We start from the raw sequence: 22810 nt of genomic DNA on the forward strand, positions 1-22810 counted from the left end.
CCCTCATCCTTGTGAAAATTTCACTGAAATACTTACTGAACACCTACTATGCGTCAGATTCTGCTTAGGCAGAGGGTGATTTTTGTAGTTGCATATTCTTGGGTTTAAACTGCAACATCACGACTGGCTGTGATTTTTTTTTAACATGTATATAAACAAAGGTGGTGGAGTCCATTAATCTTACTTTAATGTTGAAAACGTAGGGACTAATGCCTGGCACATAATAGGTTCTCAGTTACCCCGATCCTTTTGCTAGGCGTGGTGACATACACTTTTAATCCCAGCACATGAGAGATAGAGACAGACAGGTGGATCTCTGAGTTTATGGCCAGCCTGTTCTCCAGAGTTAGTTCCAGGACAATCTTTAAAAAAAAAAAAAAAAAAAAAAAAAAAAAAGGTAATGACCCCCCCCCAAAAAAAGATAAATCCCTGTACTTATTTTATTTATCTACAGCATCCTGTCCACTTTGTCTTCCTAAATGACCAGTCCTTATCATGCCTGGGGCAGAGCTCTACAACACTTACCACCTTATGGAAAGTCAGACCTGATGGAAACCACGAGTTTTAGTACACTTAAAACTAAGAACAGTATGAGGCTGTGGGCAGGCCTGGGGTGCCAGAAGGGCTATCTTCAGAAGGACAGTCATCAAGTCCTTTGTTAGGCATGCTTCCAGAATATAGAAATGAGTTTTTCATAGGCTTATTCTCAAGAAACTTAGGGGCTAGTGAAGGTTATGTATGCTTCCAGAAGTCAGTGATTTCTTTCCCTGTTTCCTGGATACAGGTTGTGCAAACACGCAAGTGCACATATCTCATTGTAAATATCATGTCCACTATTATTAGAGGAACGAGCCTGGACAGAGAAATATGTTTCTAACAACAACCGCATCTTAGAAGACATATTCTGACCTATGGGATGACAACTCTATTTCCTCTTTCCCAGAGATGGGAAATGGAGCACTAGGACAGTCCCAGGTGTTTGAACTATCTCCTCAGGACAAAATTAATGTGATTTCCTGTCTTAAATGTGTAGTGAGTCATTGCAATGTCCCTTTTTATACAGCAAGATACCACCATCTAATTTAGTTTCCTCTTTGCAGATGGACATTGACACAGCCATTCACACCTTTACCTTGTGTCAGAGCTTAGGCTAGAGGTTCAGCTCACATTTTTATATGAACAAAATACACAAACAGGTTCAATTTTACATTTTTTCAACATATCTGCACTATTTACAGCCATCAAGCCTACCAACTACAGGGCACACAGTCCTATAACCAGTGCAAGCTGAAGGGTGTGGGGTAACTAAGGAGCACTTCTGGAAGAAAAATGAGGTAGGGCCTGATGTGGGATTCTATGATAGGTGTTCCAATGACAAGGGCTGAGACATCTATCCCAGGCTGCAAGACAGCCTGCACTGGGAGTGTCTAGTCATTTGTTAGAACAATCTCCAACAATCACTGGTTAACTATGAGCTTCCTGAGAAGGGAAATAGGCAACTGGTTAAAATATCATAGTTAAAGTACACTTTTTGCAAGAGATAGACTTAGGCCTTGCCCTTGGTCTGTCAGGTGGACATTGACTGTTTCCATCTTCTCTCCAAGAATTCTATAGCTACTGCTCTGGACAAAGGACAAGAGAAGGGACTCAAAAATTTTAGAACATTTATCTACCATTTCCTAAAGTTCTCCACGCTTCCAATGTTATATATAAGTGGGGGGTATGCTAGACTATTTTAATGTTGAAAAATTATAAACTAATGTCTGGCACATGGTAGGCACTCAGCAAAGGGAGTTACTTCACCTCTTTGCCAATATGGCAGTACACGCCTTTAATTCCAGCACTCTGGAGGCAGACAGGTGGAATTTTAATTGATACAGGAAATTATCAGGCTTAAATAAAGAGGAAAATAGACTTCTATCTACTAAATTAGGCTCCATCCCTAGTTTAACCAGCAGGCTTTCCACGTGTGACATTGAACATCTATTATCTCAGCACTCTGGAAGCTGAGGAAGGAAGATCAAGAGTTCAAGGCCAGCCTGGTCTGCCCTTGAGCCTCTCAAAACGACAACAAAACCAACTAACCAAATAAAGTAACAATCCAAAAAATGCTATGGACTGCCAAAATGGCTATTGGGGTTAGGAAACAAGGGAAGCCTCAGATTCAAGCTTCCTCCATCCTATGGGCATGAGCATGGCTATAGACCTACCTCTGGAATAAAATTATGGCTTTCCACTATGGAGTCAAAGATCCTTTATTATTCTCCAATCCCCACTCTCTGCTCTAGGAAAGCAGGTCAATTTAGGCTATTTCCAGTTCAAGAACTAACTTTCTCATTCGAGATCTTCTAATTCTAATAGGCACTCTGCAAGCACTTGAAGAAACTTGAAAAAATAAATTCCATTCTCTGTCACAGAGCAATGAAGTTATGTCAGAGTGGGTCATGGCTTTTAAGTACTTCCTAAGCCCCCAGGTCATTCTCATGTTCAGCCAAGAACAAACTAGTTCAATAGTTATTTGGACATCTTCTTGCCCTTACCCCACAAGGTCATATGAGAAAATGAAAATCCTGAATCCTACTGGCTAATAGGTATGGTTTAATTATTCTTGGTACCTGTATCCTGTTTATTTGTTGAGGTTGTCTAGTAGATACTGCATTTCTTATGCTATTTTTATTTTTTAATTATGAACTAGAAGCCAAGAACTGATTGGCATATATTATTAGTTCATGTACATTCTTAATTTTGAATTCTGCTTGATTTGGTTAAAAACAAACAAACAAACAAAAAAAAAAACCCCAAGTCTCCAGGAATGAGGCTGCTACCTTCCTGACCTGCTATTCTCCATATATTTATTTATATTTATGAATATTATATATGAGGTATATAATGGTAGTAAAAGCCTATAATCTCAGCCCTTGGGAGGTGAAGATTAAGATCAGGAGCTCAAGGTCATCCTTAATTATATATCAAGTTAAAGACCATGCTGGGCTACATGAGACTATGTCTTTTAAAAGAAGTTGTCTTGCCGGGCAGTGGTGGCATACACCTTTAATCCTAGCACTCTGGAGGCAGAGGCAGGTGGTCTCTGAGTTCAAGGCCAGCTCTGGTCTACAGAACGGGTGCCAGGACATTCAGAAAAAAAAAAAAAGTTTCTTTCAAAAGTCAAAATCCTGGAGCTATTGTTACAGGTAGTTATGAGCACCCAACATGGATGCTTGGAACCAAACTTTGGCCCTCTGCAAGACCAACAAGTGCTCTTAACTCCTAAACTCCAGCCCATATTTTTTTTTTTTAGGACAAATTCAATTATTAATACTGTTTTGGTAATAAGCACAAACCCACATAGTTCAGTGTGGTTTTATAAAGCCTTTTATTTGGAAGTAACTTGACTGATTTGAGAACTTTGGAATCACTGTTTTTGAGGCTGTTCTGATGAGATTGTATTTTTCTGCCTTCCGTGGTGGCCTTAGGCATGAAAGGGAGGGACATTTAATTGACCAACTTGGCCAAGGCCATCATATGTCTATGACTGTGATCAATTCTATAAGAAGAAAAAGAGGCTGGGGATGTAACTCAGCTGGCAGAGTGCTTGCTAACATGCACAGCTCTCTGGGTTTGATCCTTAGCACTACATAAAACCAAGGAGAGGTAGGAGGATCAGAAGTTCAAAGACATCTAGGCAAATCAAGTTTGCAGCCAGCTTGAGATACATGAAACCCTGTCTCAAAAATGCAAATAGCAAAAGGAGAAAGTGTGGGGTGGGTGAACTGAGGAGTCAGGCATAGTGACACTCATCTGTAATCCCTTCACTAGGGAAGCCGAGACAAAATTGTGAATTTGAGGCCAATTGGGCTACACAGTGAGACTTGGTCCTCAATACAGGAGCAGGGTCAGAAAAGAATAATATTTCTCCCTCCATTGACTTCAAGTGGCAAATGACTCCTTTTACAGGACAAACAGAACCTTCCAAGTATTTTGAGCAAGGACAGCGTCAGTCTTATGATAGTATTTGTGAAATAGAAATGTTTGAAGAAACCTCAAAAAGCATTACACAGAGATTGTGTTCCAGCTGGCAGCACTAAACTGCTGTTTATTCCCAGTCCTGGGTATATTTATGAGGTTCACAGATCCTGATTCAGGGGCCAGAGGAGTTTTACTGCTGACTGTCGCTGACTGACTTAGGATGAGCATGGAAAGAGCACCTGGGGCAGATTCCCAATTATAGAGTCTAAACTAGAAAAACAGAGAAATGTAAAAAAAATATTTTTAATCCCCCACTTTTTTGATACACTTTCTCTGTGAAGCCTTGGCTGTCCTGGAACTAGCTCTATAGGCCAGGCTAGCCTCAAACTCACAGAGATCCACTTGGCTCTGCTACCAGAGTGCTGGAATTAAAGATGTGCACCACTACCCCCCCCCAAAAAAAAACCCCTCAAAAACAGATGATCCAAGTTCAATTCCCAATACACAGAGTGGCTTGCAATCATTCATAACTCCAATTCTATTGAATCTGACACGCTCTTCTGACTTCTCTAGGCACAAGACATGCACGTGATGCACATACATATATGCAGGCAAAATATTGATATATAAAATAAAATCTCAAAAATAAAAGTCTTTAAAGAGGAGTAGGAGGAAAAAGAAGAAATATCAAGAGAGAATCAAAGCTATATGGGATTGTGGTATCAGAAACATGTGGGCTGGCAAGTGTAGAACATAATCAGTAAGAGATCATACAAAATGTATGAAAAAGATGGTAGCAAAAAGTTGAACCAGCTAGGAGCCATGTACTTCTATGGAACAGTCAGCAGTCTTTTTTTTTTTTTGACAAAAGATGCTTATTTTTATGTGTATGAGTGTTTGACCTATACACACACACACACACACACACACACACACTATATATATATATATATATATATATATATATGTGCCACACGCATGTCTGGTGTCTGCAGAAGGAAGGCATCAGATCCCTTGAAACTGGAGTTAAAATTGTAAGCTACCATTTGGGTGCTGGGAGCTGAACACAAATCCTCTGAAAAAGCAGCAAGTACTCTTAACACAGAGCCATCTCTCTGGCTCCTCCTTGTCCCCTTCCTCCTTTTAAAAACAGGGTTTTCTTATGTAGCCTAGGCTGGCCTTGAATTCTCAGCAATCTTCCTGTCCCAGCTTCCCAAGTGCTGGGATAGCAGGTGCAAGCCATCACACCTGGCCAACCTTGGTTACTATCATTTGGTACTTCCAATTCAGCCTGGTTTGTGATTACCTTTCAGGCTGGTTCTGTAAAATGTTGTGTTGTGGGTTCTTAAGTGAGACACAAGAAGCATTACCACTACCTTCTAAAGAAACAAAGTCTTCAGAAGGTAAAATAATGTTCTGTCACTTAAGACTTGAATCTAAGTCTGATATCAGAAGCTCTGGCTCTTAGCCATTAATACTGTACTAATAATGATGAACATTAAGTCCCTATACCCTCCTTATCCCCACTCCAAATCAATCTGACCTGTGTGTGTGTGTGTGTGTGTGTGTGTGTGTACACCAGAGGACTTTGAGAGCCAATGCTCAGGGGCCTCTGACTTTGACAGGGTCTTACTGACCTGAGGCTTATCTTAGGCTAGGCTGACAGGCCAGCAAGAGCCTCCCCAGTGCTGGGATCCAAGCCCAAGGCATTGATCCTGGCCTTTTCACCAGTTCTAGGGATTAGATTCAGGTATTAATGCTTGTATAGCAAACACTTTACTGAGATATCACTTCAGTCAGTCTCTAGTTTGAACTTCTAATTATCTTATTTATAGAAACCTGGAACTTGCCAAAAGATTAGCCCATTATATAACTCCCATATGATAAGACTGGCCCATTGCTACAGTGAACCAGAGTGAAATGAGCAGTCAAAAATATCCATCTAATGGCACATGCCTGTAATCCCACCACTTGGAAGGCAGAGGCAGGAGAATCTCTTAGTTCAAGGCATGCCTTGCCACTACAAAGGCCAGCTTGATCTATAGAGCAAGTTCCAGGACAGCCAAGGCTACATAGAGAAACCCTGCCTCAAAAAAAAAAAAAAAAAAAAAGTGTGTCTAAGAATATATAAATGTGTGTGTGTGTTTATCCACATAGATATGTATATGTATATAACAATACCAGGTCCTCATCTGAAAAGGCCTCATTGCTACTCAGGCAACTGAAGAGGCTGCTTTTTGTTGTCTAAGGAACTGAGGCTTAATAAGATGGGAAGAATGTCTTGTCTCCCTCAAGAAATATGACCATCTTGGGATTTCCAACCCATTGAAATGAAAGGAACTTAGGTACCTTTTTTTCAGTGATATTTTTGGAGACTGAGATAGTATTTGTTATTGTCTCATAAGCCATGGGAACTAGCTGAGATAGATATGGATGTCATTTCAGGAGAAGCCTATGGGCGCCCCTACCAGAAACTTTGTAGAGTTTATTAATGAAGGAAGTGATGTAGAACATGGCTCTCTCTGGAGTTCATGACTAAGGTGTTTTCATTATCAAATGCCCTACAGGAATGGATCAATCATCTTTCACTTTCTAAACAGGTAACCAACTTATATTTATTTTCATATTTGTGGCTGAACCAGAGGCTCATCCAATGTTGACAATAAAAACTCTAGCAAGTAAAGAGTAAATCTAGTTAGAGCCAACTCCTGGATGCATTCTGAGAAAGTTTTTGGGCCATCAAGCAGGGGACAGGCAAATCAGTAGAACACTTCTGGGGTTTCCTTTTCCTTGCAGTGACTGGTCATGAGCACCAGGCTCCAGGTGCCTCTTTAGTTGCAGGGTTAAATGTATAGTTTCTTTCAAGACACTGGGTAGACAAAGAGATTCTACTTGCTGAAAACTTCTGTTGAACTTTATATTTTCCAATGAGCCACTTTTGAATCTTTGACAAATAGGTTATACTTGTAGGAGATTGGTGAATGGAAAGAATTGACTATACAACAGCTGAAGTCCCTATTTTGAACCAGACTAAGGATTCCACATGCTTCCAAGTTTTTGGGATGGCCCTGCACATTCCCTTTTTTTTTTTTTTTTTTTTTTTTTGGTTTTATGGCTCTTGTTTGGTTGGCATTTGAGCTATATTCTTTTTTTTTTTTTTTTTGGCCTGTTCAGATCCTTCCTGGCTATGGCTCCTAACAGACAGGCCCTGGGATCTGTTGGTATCATTCTGGTATACAGGCCTCACATTAACATTTGTGTTCTTGGTAAATCTGTTGAGTTCAGATGAACTTTACATGTTATCTAGCTCCACACCACAGCTTCAGTAGGTATCTCTTCTTCAGCTCACCCTGAGGATAATGCTTTGATTCCTTCTTTTTCAGGTGCAAATATCACATTCAAGTCACTAGTGGGCCATTAATGAAGCTGGAACCTGATTTTGGAATTTCAGAATTTCCAAGTTTTCCTGTGGGATGGCCCAGGTCCTGGCTAAGCTCTTTATCCCAACAGACCACAGTTCTTCCATCATCTGTCTTGTCTGTCCCTGTGGGAGTTTCCCTGCCAACAAGTTTAAAGTTAGACTTGGTCTCACACGCACTTCTTATGTCTCCTGGAATCCTTGGTATTATTGTCACAAAACAGTGATTTATATACATGATTATCCTGAAGAGCAGCATGTTCAGGCAGAACTTTGACAGGAGAACAGTAACTAGGCAAACACCATCTCCTACCATGGTTACACTAACTATGAAAATTGAAGGTTGAGCCTAGTAATAAGGAGAAAGTATTTTCTTCCTTATCTAGAAAATGTCATGTATAAACAGTTATAGGTCACATTCTAGACATCATAGAAGGCTCTGGGAGAATGAAGGGATGTAGGAATAAACAGCTTCCTGTCCCAAATATAGGACTTCTACATTCTCTGTATTCTACTTTAGGGCCCACTAAGAGCAGAACAACAAGACAAGCTGATTTCCACCAAGTTTCCACATGAGTTTCTCTGCTTTGGTTTTTCTGACTCATTTGGCTTTGTCTGGACAGAAGACAAAGGAAGAACAGGATTTTGGCAGAAAAGAACTGTATCACAAGATTCTTTTAAAAAGGTTCTAGGGGCTTACTTTCTTTTAACAACTTCATTCTGGTGGTAAAAATATGAAAGCTGAAAAAGGAAGAGGACACACCAGTTTGCATGAACACTTAGGACACTTAGAATAGGTTCAGATGCTTTCAGATGACTAAGTGAGCCCAAGAAAAGAACGCATGGTAGCCATGACCCCTCAAAGTACAACAGGTGGCTGAGTATGATAGTGCTTGTTTTTAATCCTAGCACTCTGGATGCAGAGTGAGTGCAGAGTGAGGCAGATCAGAGTTCCAGGCCAGCCAGGGCTACATAGTGAAGCCCTGCCTAAAAACAGCACAACGGGTAAGGTAAGGCAGATATGACATTTAGTTCTCAGTGACTGAGGAGGGGTCTCACTCTGTGGGGTAAAGTGAGAGCAGGGAGGTGGGAGCAGGCAGAAGAGATGCAAATCCTTTCCTCAAGAGCATCACATTACAACACTGCTATGACACTACTGAGGGAACAAAAGCCCTGAGCTCAGTGGCACTTCCTGAAGTGCTGGATGCCTTGGCAAAGCACTGTGAGGATTGTAAAGAAAACCAGGTTGGGCATGATGGTATACCCAGAACATGAGGCAGAGGCAGGCAGATCCCACAGAGTTCAAGGTCAGCCTGGTCTATGAAGCAAGTTCTAGGCGAGGATATACAGTGAGACTCTGGAGAAAGAAAGAGAGAGAGAGAGAGAGAGAGAGAGAGAGAGAGAGAGAGAGAGAGAATGTCAAACATCAGAAATTGAAAAACAAGATCACCGGCTTAGAAAAGAGAAGGGATAAATTGATATAAATGCCTCTACACTCAAGATTCAGGCAGACTTTTAGGCTATGATATCAATGTTGTATCTGGGATCTCTGGGATCTTTAGCTCCTAAACTCTTCCTAATTTTTTAACTAGGACTGTGGTAAAGTTCTCTACCCTTTTAAAAGCTGCTACAAGAGTCTGAATGTTTCAAATCAAGCTAGTGAAAACTAAGAACTGTCCCTTTAAATAAACTATCAAAGTCGGATTTTTTTTTTTTTTTTTTTTGTTCACCAACATTAAACAAAATGTATTAGCAGACAGAATCTAGGCTTAGGAAGGCAGCCTCAATCATCATGTTTCAGGGAAAGGTGACTACATAGGTATGAACAGAACTTAGCTGGTTTTAGAGACACAGCAACATAACAAGCAGCTAAAGCACATTCCCCCAATAGTCATCTCATCACTGAGGAATTAAAGAAAGGCTTGGGGCATTCTCATGCCTCCAGATGGCTTTGAGGTTTGGAGGTTCTTTCCATGCATCTCTCTCTACCTAGAGGCAATTCTTACTCTGCTATCCTGACAGAATGATCAGAAGCCAAATCTCAATTCCCAAACCCTGCTTTTGTGGTATCTGAAAAGACATGAATGTTGGATTCTCTTCCACTTTTCAAAATATGGTATTCTTGGGCTCTTGTGGACTTCCAAAGCACAAGCATGTCTCTAGTTGAGTGCAGACTCCCAAATTCCTTTATGTACCAGATAATAATTACTGTGGGTTGTGGAGCTTGTAGGCTTTCTCCTCGACCTTCTGCTCTGCTGTGAACATAAATAACCAATGAGCCACAGGTCTACAAAACCACTCCTCCATTCCCTTCCCCATACCACTGACTAGATTCTAGACCTTCAGTGCTAACACCTAGGCCAGAGGGTTCCAGTGCAGTTAAGAGTGGACCAGGTGGGTCTGGTGGCTGTGTGGAAGGGTCCCTATCACCAGCACAGCCTCCACTGTGACCGGTCCGCAGATGGTCCTTGAGCGTCTGCTTGTAGCGGAAGCTCCTTCCACACAATGTGCAGGGATAGGGCCGCTCGCCTGTGTGGATGCGCTGGTGCTTTATGAGGTGGTGTTTGCGGATGAAGCTCTTGCCACATTGTGGACACTGGAAAGGCCGCTCACCTGTGTGCAGCCTCCGGTGGTTTAACAAGTGTTCTTTACGCATGAAGCTCTTGCTACAATCTGTGCATGGGTAGGGACGCTCGCCTGTGTGGATCATCTGGTGACGAATCAGTGCAGAGTGGCCATTGAAGTCAATGCCACACTGAGGACAGGAGAAGGGGCGCTCCTGTGCATGTCCTCTCTGGTGCAGCAGGAGACTGATCTTCAGGCTAAAGCTACGACCACATTGTGGGCAACGGAAGGGCCTCTCGGTAGCATGAGCTCGCCGATGGCTGGTGAGTCGAGCCTGGTCAGCGAAGCGCTTAGGACAATCAGGACAGGGGAAAGGGCGCTCAGTGCTGTTGTGGACCCGAAGGTGGTATGTGAGTCTTGAGGGGTGAGTGAAGGTCCGGGCACAGTGAGGACAGGTGGGTGGTGTTTCACTGGCATGGTCCTGGGAGGTGCTACCGAGATCTATCTGTGGGGCAAAGTGCTTGGGACACTGGGCACAGGTTAAGGGGTGTTCAGCATCGTGGCTACATTGATGTGTCATTAACATATCTTGGTTGAGACTCTTGCCACAATGGTGGCATGAGAATATCTGCTCTCCAACTGGAGGTGGGAGTGGGTAGCTTCCTAACTGAGTAAAGGTCACTTGTCCTTCTGAGGCTTCAGGCAGGTCAGTGGCTGTACATCCAAAAGGTGTCATGGGTGCACACTGCTGGCTTTTGAAAGCTACATCGGAAAATGTATCCTTGGCTGCTTGTGGTGGGGGTGCAGAAAAGGTGACTGGAACTTCAGGGCACAGGGAGGCTCTAGCAAGGTCTTCAGCTTTGATGACAAGTTCTTCATCTGAAAGAAGGGACTCAGAGTTATCTCAGAGTACCTTTCACATTCCAACCAGTTCTAGCAGGTTGCTGTAGGAGCTAACTGCTCAGATAAGCTCAGGGAAGGGCTCTCATTACTAATAAGGCCCCTGTAGACTCTACGTTGATGCTCCATTTTGAAAAGGAATAACTTTAGCATCAATCTTCCCTATAGTATTTTCTTTACGTTTTACTTCTACTCAATACTTTCTCCATTGCCTGGTGTGACTGGGCCTAAAATTATTTTTTTACTTCTATATTCTATGAGATAAACCCTTCCTTGAAGTCTGCCGACTCTGTCTTCCTGGAAATGCAAGCACTTTCCACCTTTGTATCTTTGGTCCTTCTGTTTCCCCTTTTCCAGGATGCTTCCCATCTCTTTCCCTGTCTTCCCAAATCATAGTCAATCTTTTAGGCCCATTCTGACCTCACACTCTTTACTAGGGATGGGACTTGCGCTGGGGTAGTGGGGGCCTCAGACAGGGTTTCCTGTAAGTCAGGCTAGCCTCAAACTTGAGTATATTCCTTGAACTCCTCAAATGCTAGGATTACAGGTTGGCTTTACACACCCTTGGTTATGCATTATCCAAATACCTAAACTAAAACTGACATGACACATTTTCCAAATCTCAACTGTCTTTAAGTCATACATCCAACTCACTGCTGCACACCTAACAACAGACATGCCTAGATTTGTATGTATGTCTGTGGTATAAATTTTCTACAGAGCAGAAACCATCATATTCCTCAGATGTACTTCCCAGAGTCAAAATAAACATTGGGCACAAACATATCAAAAAGCAAAAAACAAACAAACAAACAAAAAAAAAAAAAAACCAAAAACTAAATTCAAAAAACAAAACAACAGATTCTATTCTATTATGCTATATAAAGATGGAGACCTTTCTGATCTTCAGATTCTCTTTATAAATTACATTGTTCATCTTATGGGAGAGGGACATGTACATGCCATTCTGCACGTGTGGAGGTCAGAGGACCACTTGTAGAAGTTGGTTCTCTCCTTCCACCATATGAGTCTGGGGAAATCAAACTTAGATGGTCAGGCTTGGTAACAGGTGCCGTTACCCACTAAAACCATCTCATTGACCAAGATTCTCTTTTATATTTCAAGAAGTAAATCACAGTTGGCACTAAATCTCATTATAGAAGAAAGCATTTGTTTCTTTGTCTATCATTATTTTTCCTTTTACTGAGGAAAAATATTTCCATTTGCACTCCTCCAACACTTTTGCCTATTTCTCTCTACCCCACTCCCCATTTCTGCTCTATTATATTTTGATCGATTGATCTATTTGACTGATTGACAGAGATAAAGTCTTGTTGTATAATCCTGACTGGCCTAGAACTCACTGGTTCTAGGTACTTCTAGACCAGGCAATTGTCCTGCTTCTGCCTCCTGAATGGTGGGATTAGTAGCCACCACAGCTGACTCTGTTCTTTCTAAGTGATTTTTCAAATGCTTTGTTTTTTCTAATTCCCATATTTTTTAATCACTTATATACAGTTATTATTCTTCCTTTAACAATCCCGTTTCTCTTTTTTAAATATAGTGCTAAAGATTAAACCTAGGGCTTTGTGAGAGTATATTTTTATTATTGATATACCCAGCCCTAACACTTGTAATTCACATTTAAGAGTATGTTTTCTGGGACGGTAAAATGGCTCAGTAGGTAAATGCATTTGCCATCAAGCTTGACAGCTCATGTTCAATCCCTGGTACCCACATGTCCTTGGATTTCTGCATGTACCTCCCCACACACTAATAATTAATGTTTTTTAAAATGTGTTTTCCTACTGAAAATTTATCTTGGTGGCCTTTTGGTTTCATTTCTAACTTGGCTGACCATTATCTTTCCTTTCTTTCTCCATGTTCCTTGTCTTTCTAGCACCTTTTCAGATGTATTCTTCAGTCACTCCTAGTGTGAGCTGAATCTGAACATCTCTGTTTCCTCTGTTACTCACCAGCATAGGAGCCCTTATATAGGTCATTCTCTTTGGACTCCTGGGGGACTCCAACCTGAGACTCTTCCTCTTGTTTAATCCAAGACAGAATATCTGAGGTTGAAAGGCCAGGATCTACTCGTGGAGAAAAACAGAGAATGATTTTCAGGGACTTGAATCAGAAGGTGAAATTGTGCTGGAGAGTTGGCTCAGTAGTTACGGCACTTATTGCACTTGCGGAGAACCTGGATTTATTTCCAGCATGTAACCATTTGTAATTGTAGTTTAAGGGGATCCAGTGACCTCTTATGACCTTTTTGGGCATGTAGTATACATACACACATGCAGGCAAAATAATTATATATATATATATATATATATATGTATATATGTATATATATATATATATATGATAATAAATACATCTGTTAAAAAGGTAACATAATCATGTTCATTTGTTAAACAAGACATTATTAATTTCTGTTTGTTTGGTTTTGTTTTTTTGAGACAGGGTTTCTTTGTGCAACAATCCTGGCTGTCTTGGAACTTGCTTTGTAGATTAGGCTGGCCCTGAACTCACAGAGATTCACCTGCCTCTGCCTCACAAGTGCTGGGATTGATTAAAGATTATTTGCCACCATTGCCCAGTTTGACATTATTCATTTTGTACTTTTCTTTTCTTTTTTGATATGTGGTTCTGACTGGCCCTCAATTCACAGACATCAACCCGCCTCTGCTTCTGAAATACTAGAATTAAAGGCATGAACGACCATATCTGTTTACTACTACTTTTTGGTTTTATCTCTTAAAGACATAACCTCATGTAGCCCAGATTGGCCTCAAACTTGCTATGGGACCAAGGAAGACATTTAATTCCTAATCTTTCTGTCCCCACTCTACCTGTATTGCTGAGAACACAATCTTATATCTTCATGCTTGTGAAATGTGACTATAAAAGCCACATTTCTGGTGAATAGAATTTCATTCATTTGGGACCTTCTCTTCACAATGACCTCTACACTTTTACATACTTTTATTTTGTGTGTGTGTGTGTGTATTTGTAAGCTTAGAGCAAAACCCATAGTGGTTGATTATCTCTTTTATTTTAAATTTTATTTAATTAACATCTTTTTTCATTTATTTTACATACCATCCACAGTTTACCCTCCCTCCTCTACTCTTGTTTCTCCCACACACACACTCATCTACCTCCTCTGCCCACCCTCTCCTCCTCCATCTCCATTCAGAAAGGTGCAGGCCTCCCATGGGCTTGAATAAAGCAAGCTCCTTCCCTGCATCCCAAAAGCCAGCAAGTGCCAGGTCCTGATCTCACTGCTAGGATCCTTATAAACAGACCAAGCTATACAACTATCACACATATGCAAAGAGCCTAGGTCAGTCCTATACAGGTTCCCTAACTGTTGGTCTAGAGTCCATGTGCTCTCATGAGCTCAGATCAGCTGTGATTATGTACTTTTCATTCTGTGGGTTATGGGATCAAATTCAGAGCATCAGGCTTGGCAGCACATACTTTTACCCACTGTCTCAATGGCCCTACTTCTTTCTCTTCCTTCCTTCCTTTCTGTCCTTCTGTCTTCTTTTTCTTCCCCTTTCTTTCCTCTCTCTCTCTCTCTCTGGCGGGTAAGGGAGGTAAGGTCTCAATATGTAGCCCTGACTGACCTAGAACTTCCTATGTAGACTAGGCTAGCCTCAAACTCACAGAGGTCCAGCTGCCTCTACCACCACACCCTACCCTTTCCTTTATATATACATGTATATCCAAAATCAAGGAAGGAAAAAAGAAAAGGCTGGGCTTAACTTACTAGCTTTGTTTTTATCTCACAGTAGGAAATAGGAAAAGCAGGTTGCTATTGCTGAAATCTGCACTTTCCTGTTTTTCCCACAGCAGCCAGTCTTTGGGCCCTATTCTTATTCAGCCTCTTCTTTCTGCTCTGGGCAGTTATATTCTACTAGTTTCTGGCTGATTTAAAAGATACTGGAGGGAGCAAGAGAGATGGTTCAGCAGTTAAGAGCACTGGCTGCTCCTCCAGAGGACCTGGGTTCAATTTCCAGCACCTACATGGTAGGATAGTATATCACAGCTATCTGTAACTCCAGCCCCAGAGGATCCAATGCCCTCTTCTGCCTCCCATGGGCACTGAACACATGTGGTATACTAACAAACATTCAGGGTAAAGACCCATACACATAAAATAAAAATCAAGGTAAAGCACTAAAGAAGCAGAGGCAGGCAGATCTCTGTGAACTCAAGACCAGCATGGTATACATAGTGAGTTAAGATAGATAAGGCTGCAAAGAGAGACCCTGTCTCAAAAAAGAAGAAGAGGAGGAAGGAAGTGAAGAGAGAGTGAGAAGAAGGGAGGGAGGGAGAAAGAGAGAGAGTATATGTGTGTGTTTAAAAAGACACTAAAATGTTTAACATGGTGGTATATGTCTATAATCCTAGCATTGGGAGCTAAAGATATAGAAGATTGTGAATTTGAGGCTATGATGAACTTCATAGCTGGAGAATATAAAAAGACTGTTTCAAGAAACAAAACAATCAGTACAGTAGTTATTTGTTTTTATTTGCAAGAAATAAAACTATAATTTACCTATGAGGTCTTTTGAAGAACTACCTATAGGGAGCTTGCATTTATTCTTTGGATATTAGCAGCTTTCTAACTAACCCAATTTAGCCAAAAAATGGCATCCTAAGCCTGGGATGCAATAACAAACACAACAGTTGTGAAACAGTATGTGTGTGAAGGAAAGTGGGAGAAGAGGGGGACAGACAGGCGTGTGCACACACATGAACACACTCACACACACACACACACACACACACACACACACACACACACACAATGATGAAGCCCTTTTCCCGGGGAAGGGAGTGGGAGGATTCTTTCAAAAAGAATCCTTAAGTCCAAAAGGACTTAGTACATCTCTCCCAAGGTTCTGAAAACAGTGACTTGTGCCATTTACTAAGCAAATATAAGGATCGATCTAATGGTACACACCTATCGGTCCTTGGGAAGGCTGCTAATTGCTAATCAGTTATCATTGCTACAAAGCTACAAAGTACACACCATTTAGAAAAAAGAAAAGCATCATGATTTCATTTTAATATTTTGGATTCATATTTAAGATTACTGGATGTGATGATTAGCTGTAATTGTCAGTTTGACACAACCTAGGAAGAGTCTTAATAAGGGACTGTCCACATTGGGTTAGCTTGTGGTCATAGTGAACTGTGTAAAATGAATAAATCAAGCTGAGCACAAGAAAGCAAGCATTTGTGCCTGCATGTATACATTCATTTCTTCTGCTCTTGACTATGGATATGATATGATTGACTATTTTAAGCTCCATGCTGCAGCTTCTCCATAATGATGGACTGCCGCCTGAAACTGTAAGCTAAAATAAATGCTTTCTCCCCTAAATTGGGTTTTGTCAGAACATCTTATCACAATAAATAGAAATGAAACTAGAACTGGGGAAGAACAAGGGCTCATTTTCTATGTCAGAAGGGAAATTCAGCACAGGTTGAAATTGCTCATCTTGAGAAGTAACTGGAAAATTGTTCTGTATACACACAACACTTTCCCTACATTACAAGAGCATCTTACTATGCCTCAACTGCCAACAGTATGCTTTCTTCTGATTATCTGCTTTCCTTTTGTAACTCTGTAATTTGAATTAGGCAGAATAGGCCTGTGTGGCAAGTCTAAGAAAACCCTGAGTGTCTAATAAGCTTCCATAATGGTATTTTGTATTTGTTGTCACATACAGTAATGGGGGAATTAAATGTGTTTTGTGAGATACCATAATGAGGGGACTCTGGGAAGATTTCTTCTGGCTTTCTCCATGTATTTTTTGAAGCTGCTGCTTCATATCCATCTGCTGCAGTAAGTCTTAGCTGTGAGTATGACTGTATGCCAAGTCCTTTGACAGTTTGTTTTCTTCAGCATTATACTTTGATTGGTTCAAGTTACATGAATCATATTCTCAAGTTTTCATAAATAATCACCATTGCAAGCTAAAACTTAAACCATAAAAACAGTATTAAGAAAATCAAACACGGCAGGTGGTGGCCTCAGTGTAAGCCTTTAATACCAGAACTCAGGAGGAAGAGGCAGGTGGATCTCTGTGAGTTTGAATCCAGCCTGGTCTACAGAGTGAGTTCTAGGACAGCCAAAGCTACACAGAGAAATCCTGTCTCAAAAACAAAAAGAAAGAAGCAAAGAAATAAAAAAAAAAAAGCAAATCAAACACACTGTTCGATCATTTTCAGCAAAAAATGTACTGAACTAAATATATGCAAAAAAGAAAAATATATACCTCAAAAGAAAAACAGGGGAGCGGCTATGGCTCAGTGGTAGAGTACTTTATTAACATGTAGGAGGTACTGATGGGTAATGGGCAAGGTGATCATTGAGCTCCCTCTAGTATTCAAATGTCCATTCAAAGTGTAAAGTATTTTAGCATTGAGTGGCCCTGGACACCTCTAAACCACAGTTTCTTCATATTAAACCCCCTTCTCTGACCAGGGAAAGGAGCTTAAGAGTATATAACATTTTCTCTTACCTTCACTGGCATCTGCAGGAATCTCACTTGCCTCTGGTCTTGGTTGGTCATCTGTACTGTGTTCTCCTTCTGGTTGAATCTGAGATAAGACATCAGGTTGATTCATGGCATAATCTAGGAGAGGAAAAATGGAAAGCACGTATGGCAAAGAGATAAATCAGTATGATAACAAGCAGGTAGCTGAATGTTTGAGCTCCACAGTCAAGGAATTAACTTCCTTTAGATCCTTTATCACTTCTCCTCATCTATGAACCTCCAACTATTTACAAGTTACTCAAGAAAGCAAGTAAAGGAAAATATAATGTATGAGAAAATGCACAGAGTAGGTTAGCTTTGGCTTAAAACCAGATTCTGAAATGTATGAGGACACTGGAGGAACTATTTAAGCCCTTTTGGGACTGCTGGCACCTCATTCAAAAGCTACCAACTCAGCCTCACCCATGGAGACGAGAGACTCGTAGTTGCCCTTCATGATATTCTTGTAAAGTTCTTTTTGCCATTCTTCTAATTTTTCCCACTCTGGGGTGGAAAAGTAGATGGAGACATCGTCAAATGCCACAGGCACCTAAAATTATAATCACATGGGTTAGTTAGTCCCTCCCATCCAAGTCAGTCATTCAATGAATCTTTTCCTCCACTCATTAGCTATTTCATTTAATTTTTACAACCTCAAAGGGAGGCCAATAAATATTTCAGGACCCATGAGATGGCTCAATGAGTAAAGGTATTTGCCAATGAACCTTGTGACCTGAGTTAAACAGCCACAACCTATGGTTAAAGGAGAGAAGTGTCTCCTAGTTAGCCTTGGACCTTCATACATGTACTATGGTTCATTTGCAACCAGATATAGACATACAAAATATAGATGTAATCTGAAAAAATACTTTTAAAAATATTCTAAGCTGGGCATGGTGGCACACACCTTTAATCCCAGAATTTGGGAGGCAGAGACAGACGGGTCCCTGAGTTTGAGGTCAACCTGGTCTACAAAATGAGTTCCAGGATAACCAGTGCTATAGCCTGTCTCAAACCAAACAAAATTTTAAATAACTTATTCTGTTTTTCCTTGTGGTTTTAAATACTATTTTTATTGAGAATTTTATTTGCTAGCTTGTTTTTTTTTTTTTTTTTGAGGGTTTCTCTGGCTGTCCTGGAACTTGCTCTGTAGACCATGCTGCCTCTACCTCCAGAGTCCTGGGATGAAAGGCGTGAACCACCACCACTGGGCACATTAATTGAAAATTTTATACAATGTATTTTAATCATATTTATCCCTTCTTCAGTTCACACCCACCTTCCTATCCACCCAACTTTTTGTTCTCTCTCTTCCAAAGCCCATTAAGTCCAATTTGTGTTGTCCAAACATTCTTGGGTGGGGGGGGGGGGCCTGCGTCAGAAGCATGGTTGACTTACATCCTCATTCCTTTCTCTCAGTGTTCCTAAGCTTACCATTTATCATTAATAAAACCCTGACACCCTGACAAAACACAAAAAAAATATGTAGCTGGAACCCTTTCTGAAACATATTTAGATGTCCTATAAACATGTGACATAGTGAAAACATCTCAATGTCACATGTTAAAACTTCAACTATATTGTCATGTCACCTGTTTTTATCTGCCATTCCTTAAAAACACTATTCCTCAGGACATCTGACTTCTCTAGTATTGTGTTTTCCTCTAATTCTTCTAATCTTTTACCAAGGAGATTTCCTCTCAATGCAGTTTCTCCTGCATATGGAATAAAGGAACATTCCATGCCTCATGACTAAAAATCAATAGGAGTTATGTTAGAATAACATGTATTGAACCAGAACTTAAATTTCTCCATATATCTTAAGTCTTTTTTGAAGCTTTGCATATTCTTTTTTGATGTTGCTTTTACAAACATTAATTTTCCTACATTATTTGTTGTGTTTTTCAGTCACTATATAAAATCTTCATTTTCTTTTTCCTAAGGGTTATGTTGTTCAAAATGTCAGCTCTTAATCATAAACTTTGCTCCTTTTATATCTTATATGCTGATTTGGCTTACATAAACACGTGTCTATATAGTAATTGTACTTTATTTGTATTTTCTTGGGCTGGGATGTTGTTTAGTTGGTAGAGTATTTGCCTAGCCTGTATAAAACTCTGGATTCAATTTCCGGAACTACTACCAGGTATGGTGCTGTACTCTTGTAACCCTAGCACTCAGGAGGTAGAGGCAGGAAGCTTAGTCATTTCTGTCATTTAATGACTTTTTGGTCAGCCTGCCACATGTGAACATCTCAAACAAATAATACACATATTCTTTCATTCATTTCACCACTTGGCAAAACAATTTCATGTTGTCCATAGCTGTTCCTGGTCAAGTTATTTGTAAAAGCAAGTTTCTTCATTGGGTAAAGGAGCTATGGAAGGATTCTCCTTAGGTTTTTGTTTCTGTTCTGATATATTGAATCTAGAAAGAGAAAAGCTTTGGTGTTAGGACCAGCTCCCATGGCCAAAGAAATTCTTGCCATTTGTGTCCAGATTGTCCTTTTAAAGAGCATGCACAAGAAACTTAGAAAGCCCCCTTCTCAAAAGGAATTGTTTCTGCAACAGTGTCTAGCTATATAGCATAAGCTGACTTCCACTTCTGCATTCTCATTCCTTAGACTCTCAAATACTGGGATTACAGGAATGCACTAACAACTTGCCTATTATTTTGATTTTTTTTTTTTTTAATGCGTTCTTCTACTCTTTTCCTTTGGATGTCTTCCAAAGACATATCCTCTTTTTCTCCTATGTTCTGTTTCCCACTGAGAGTGCTCACCAGGAAAGGTCTAGGCTGTGTCACGGGTTAGCTTGACATAGTGTTAAATGAAATGTTTTGTCTATTTCTTTGTTTTTTTCAAAACATGATCTCACTATATAGCATTGGCTGTCCTGGAACTAACTATGTAGACTAGGTTGACTATGAATTCACAGAGATATGCGTACCTCTGCCTCCATGCCAACACACCTGGCTCCAATTCTTTTAAGATTTATTTTTATTTAGATGTATGTGTGTATGTGCACATGAATACAGATACCCTTGGAGGCCAGAAGAGGGTGTCAGATCCAGAAGCAGGAGTAACAGGCGATTGTTACTGTACGTGGGTCCTCTTAGAAGCAGCAAGTACTCTTCTTAACTGCTGAATTACTTAATTCTTTATGGGCCTCTAAGACTTGTACTTTCTCCTGCAGTCTCTTCAGTTTGTATTTGGAAAAGATTTTCTCTTTCCAATCCACTGCAGTTTGTCTTCATGACTACATGTTTCTTCTGTGATGTGTTCATTCAGCCCAGGCTTTTCATTCCATCACTGTGTCTGTTTCTCTTTTGATATCTTCCCAACTTCTAGTTACACTGTTTCAGTGTGGCTTCTTAAATTTTAGCATCCCTGTTTCATCCTCCTCTACCATGTCCTTCAATATTTGGTTTGTGTTTGGCAATTCATTCTTTGACTAAAAAAAAAATTAGGTCACTTAAATCTACAAAATACCTATTTGCTATTTTGGATCAGAATATTCATTGTTTTCCATTTTCAATGCATTTTCCATTTTCTGCATTTCAATGTTTGCAACTTGTTGCTATTTAACCAACATACTGAAGTTCCTTTCTGGCTAACTCTATGCCATGGAAATCCTACAATTTTTTCACACTTTTCTTTTTCAGATTGCTTCTAAACATCATGTTCCACTCTCATTTTTTCATTAAATTCATGAATCTGTTTTCATATTCTAGTTTGTCTTTTTTTTTTTTTTCCTCCTGTTGGGGTGGGGTGGAGAGATAGCCATGGGTGCTGGGAACCAAACTCTTATATTTTTGGTTTCGAACACAAACTTTAACACCTAAACCACTTATCCAGTCCTCAAATTTGTTTTTCACTTATATTATAAAAGTACTACAAAGTACCATAATTTCTGATAAATGTCTTCCATTGTAGCACATGTCTTACATATTAATACATGATCTTTTAAGAAATGGACATTTTACTCTGTTGCCAAGGGTGCTCTCAGACTCCTGAACTTAGGTGCACAGCACTGCTGCAAGCTCCCTTTAAGAATGCTATGTAGAGCTGGGTAGAGGTGGCTGTAGCAGGTAACCCTGGCACTGGGGAGGCAGAGGCAGGCCAATATCTGTGAGTTCAGGCTACACTGACTCAAAAAAAAAAAAAAAAACAAAAAACAAAAAAAAAAAAAACTCACCATGTAGTATTTATCAGCTGATTTGAACATTTCATTATCTGACTATCTATCCATTTCATCTTGAATCTTATTCCTCTCCCTGTCCAGTTCACACCTAGATCTTGTTACCTCCAGTTTTTTGTTTGTTGTATCTAGTTTGAATTTTTTTTTAAAGTCAATGTATTTCTTGTTCAATTTTATGTGATTTGATGACTTGAAAGATATTTTGTCTGGCAGTTCTAATTTTTGTTTTGTTTTGTTTTGTTTTGCCATGCTTGGAATCAACCCTAGAGCTTTGTTCATGTTATACAAATGCTCTACCACTAAGTTACATTCCAAGACTCTTTTTGTAGCTCCCCCCCCCCCAAGCAGTCAGCTTATAATTTAGCTGACATTATCTGTGGTTAGAGAGTCTTTGAAGGACATTCTGGGTTGTTTCTTTCGAGATGGAGTATTGTGTATAGCCCAGTCTGAATCAGAACTTGCTAGGAGGCTAAGGATGGCTTGGACGCGGTGCTCCTGTCTCCGCCTCCTGAGGGTTGGATTCTAGGCATGTGCCACCAAGCTCAGTCTCATTGGAGATTTTCTACTTGAGTAAACAAATTTTTTCAGCCAGAATTCTAACACTTCAGCCTCTGAATAAATTAAAAGACTTAAGTTACTCACTCTATTTAATTATCTATTTCATTATTTATTTATGTAGTAATTGAGATAGAGTCTCATGTAGCCCAGGCTGGCTTTGAACTCCTGATCCTCCTACCTCTCAATTGCCACAATGTCATGTCATCATGCCCAGATCATTGGGGTTTTTATTGTTTTTTTGTTTGTTTTTTTTCCCTTCCAAAAATCATTCAAATTCTTTCTGGTATTCAGATTTTTGGGTTTTGTTTTGTTTTCCTGTATTACAAATGCAATGCTGACCTCATGTCCTTATACGTGCTAGGTGAGGTGCTCTATCACTGAGCTACATCCAGTCACCGGTGTTAAGATACTGATTTAAGAACAAGTCCGTAAAAGACACAAAGAATAAATAAAAATAAAGTTTAAAAAAAGAAAAACTTCTTAGCTGCTGGTGATGGTATGGTGCATGCTTTCTTTTAATCCCAGCACTTGGGAGACAGAGGCAGACAGACCTTTGTGAATTCAAGACCAGCCTGATCTACAGCCACGAGTTCCAGGACAGCCAGGAGTTCCAGGACAGCCAGGGCTACAGGGAAAATACTTAT

At 40.2% G+C, this 22810-nt stretch overlaps 1 protein-coding gene across 1 annotated transcript in view; it reads right to left on the reverse strand.

Moving 5' to 3' along the window:
- Nucleotides 1-6549: 6549 nt before the first annotated feature.
- The window catches only part of LOC127235495 (zinc finger protein 398), a 28897-nt gene continuing 12636 nt past the window's right edge, over nucleotides 6550-22810 (reverse strand). The window contains exons 3-6 of the mRNA XM_051202813.1: nucleotides 17833-17959; nucleotides 17395-17508; nucleotides 12826-12939; nucleotides 6550-10828 (exon numbers count right to left, since the gene is read on the reverse strand). Coding sequence (XP_051058770.1) covers nucleotides 9672-10828; nucleotides 12826-12939; nucleotides 17395-17508; nucleotides 17833-17959 — 1512 coding nt within the window. The 3' untranslated portion in view covers nucleotides 6550-9671. The remainder of the gene's footprint in view (nucleotides 10829-12825; nucleotides 12940-17394; nucleotides 17509-17832; nucleotides 17960-22810) is intronic.

The sequence above is a fragment of the Phodopus roborovskii genome, unplaced genomic scaffold, assembly GCF_943737965.1.
Source record: "Phodopus roborovskii unplaced genomic scaffold, PHOROB, whole genome shotgun sequence".
Taxonomy (NCBI): Eukaryota; Metazoa; Chordata; class Mammalia; order Rodentia; family Cricetidae; genus Phodopus; species Phodopus roborovskii.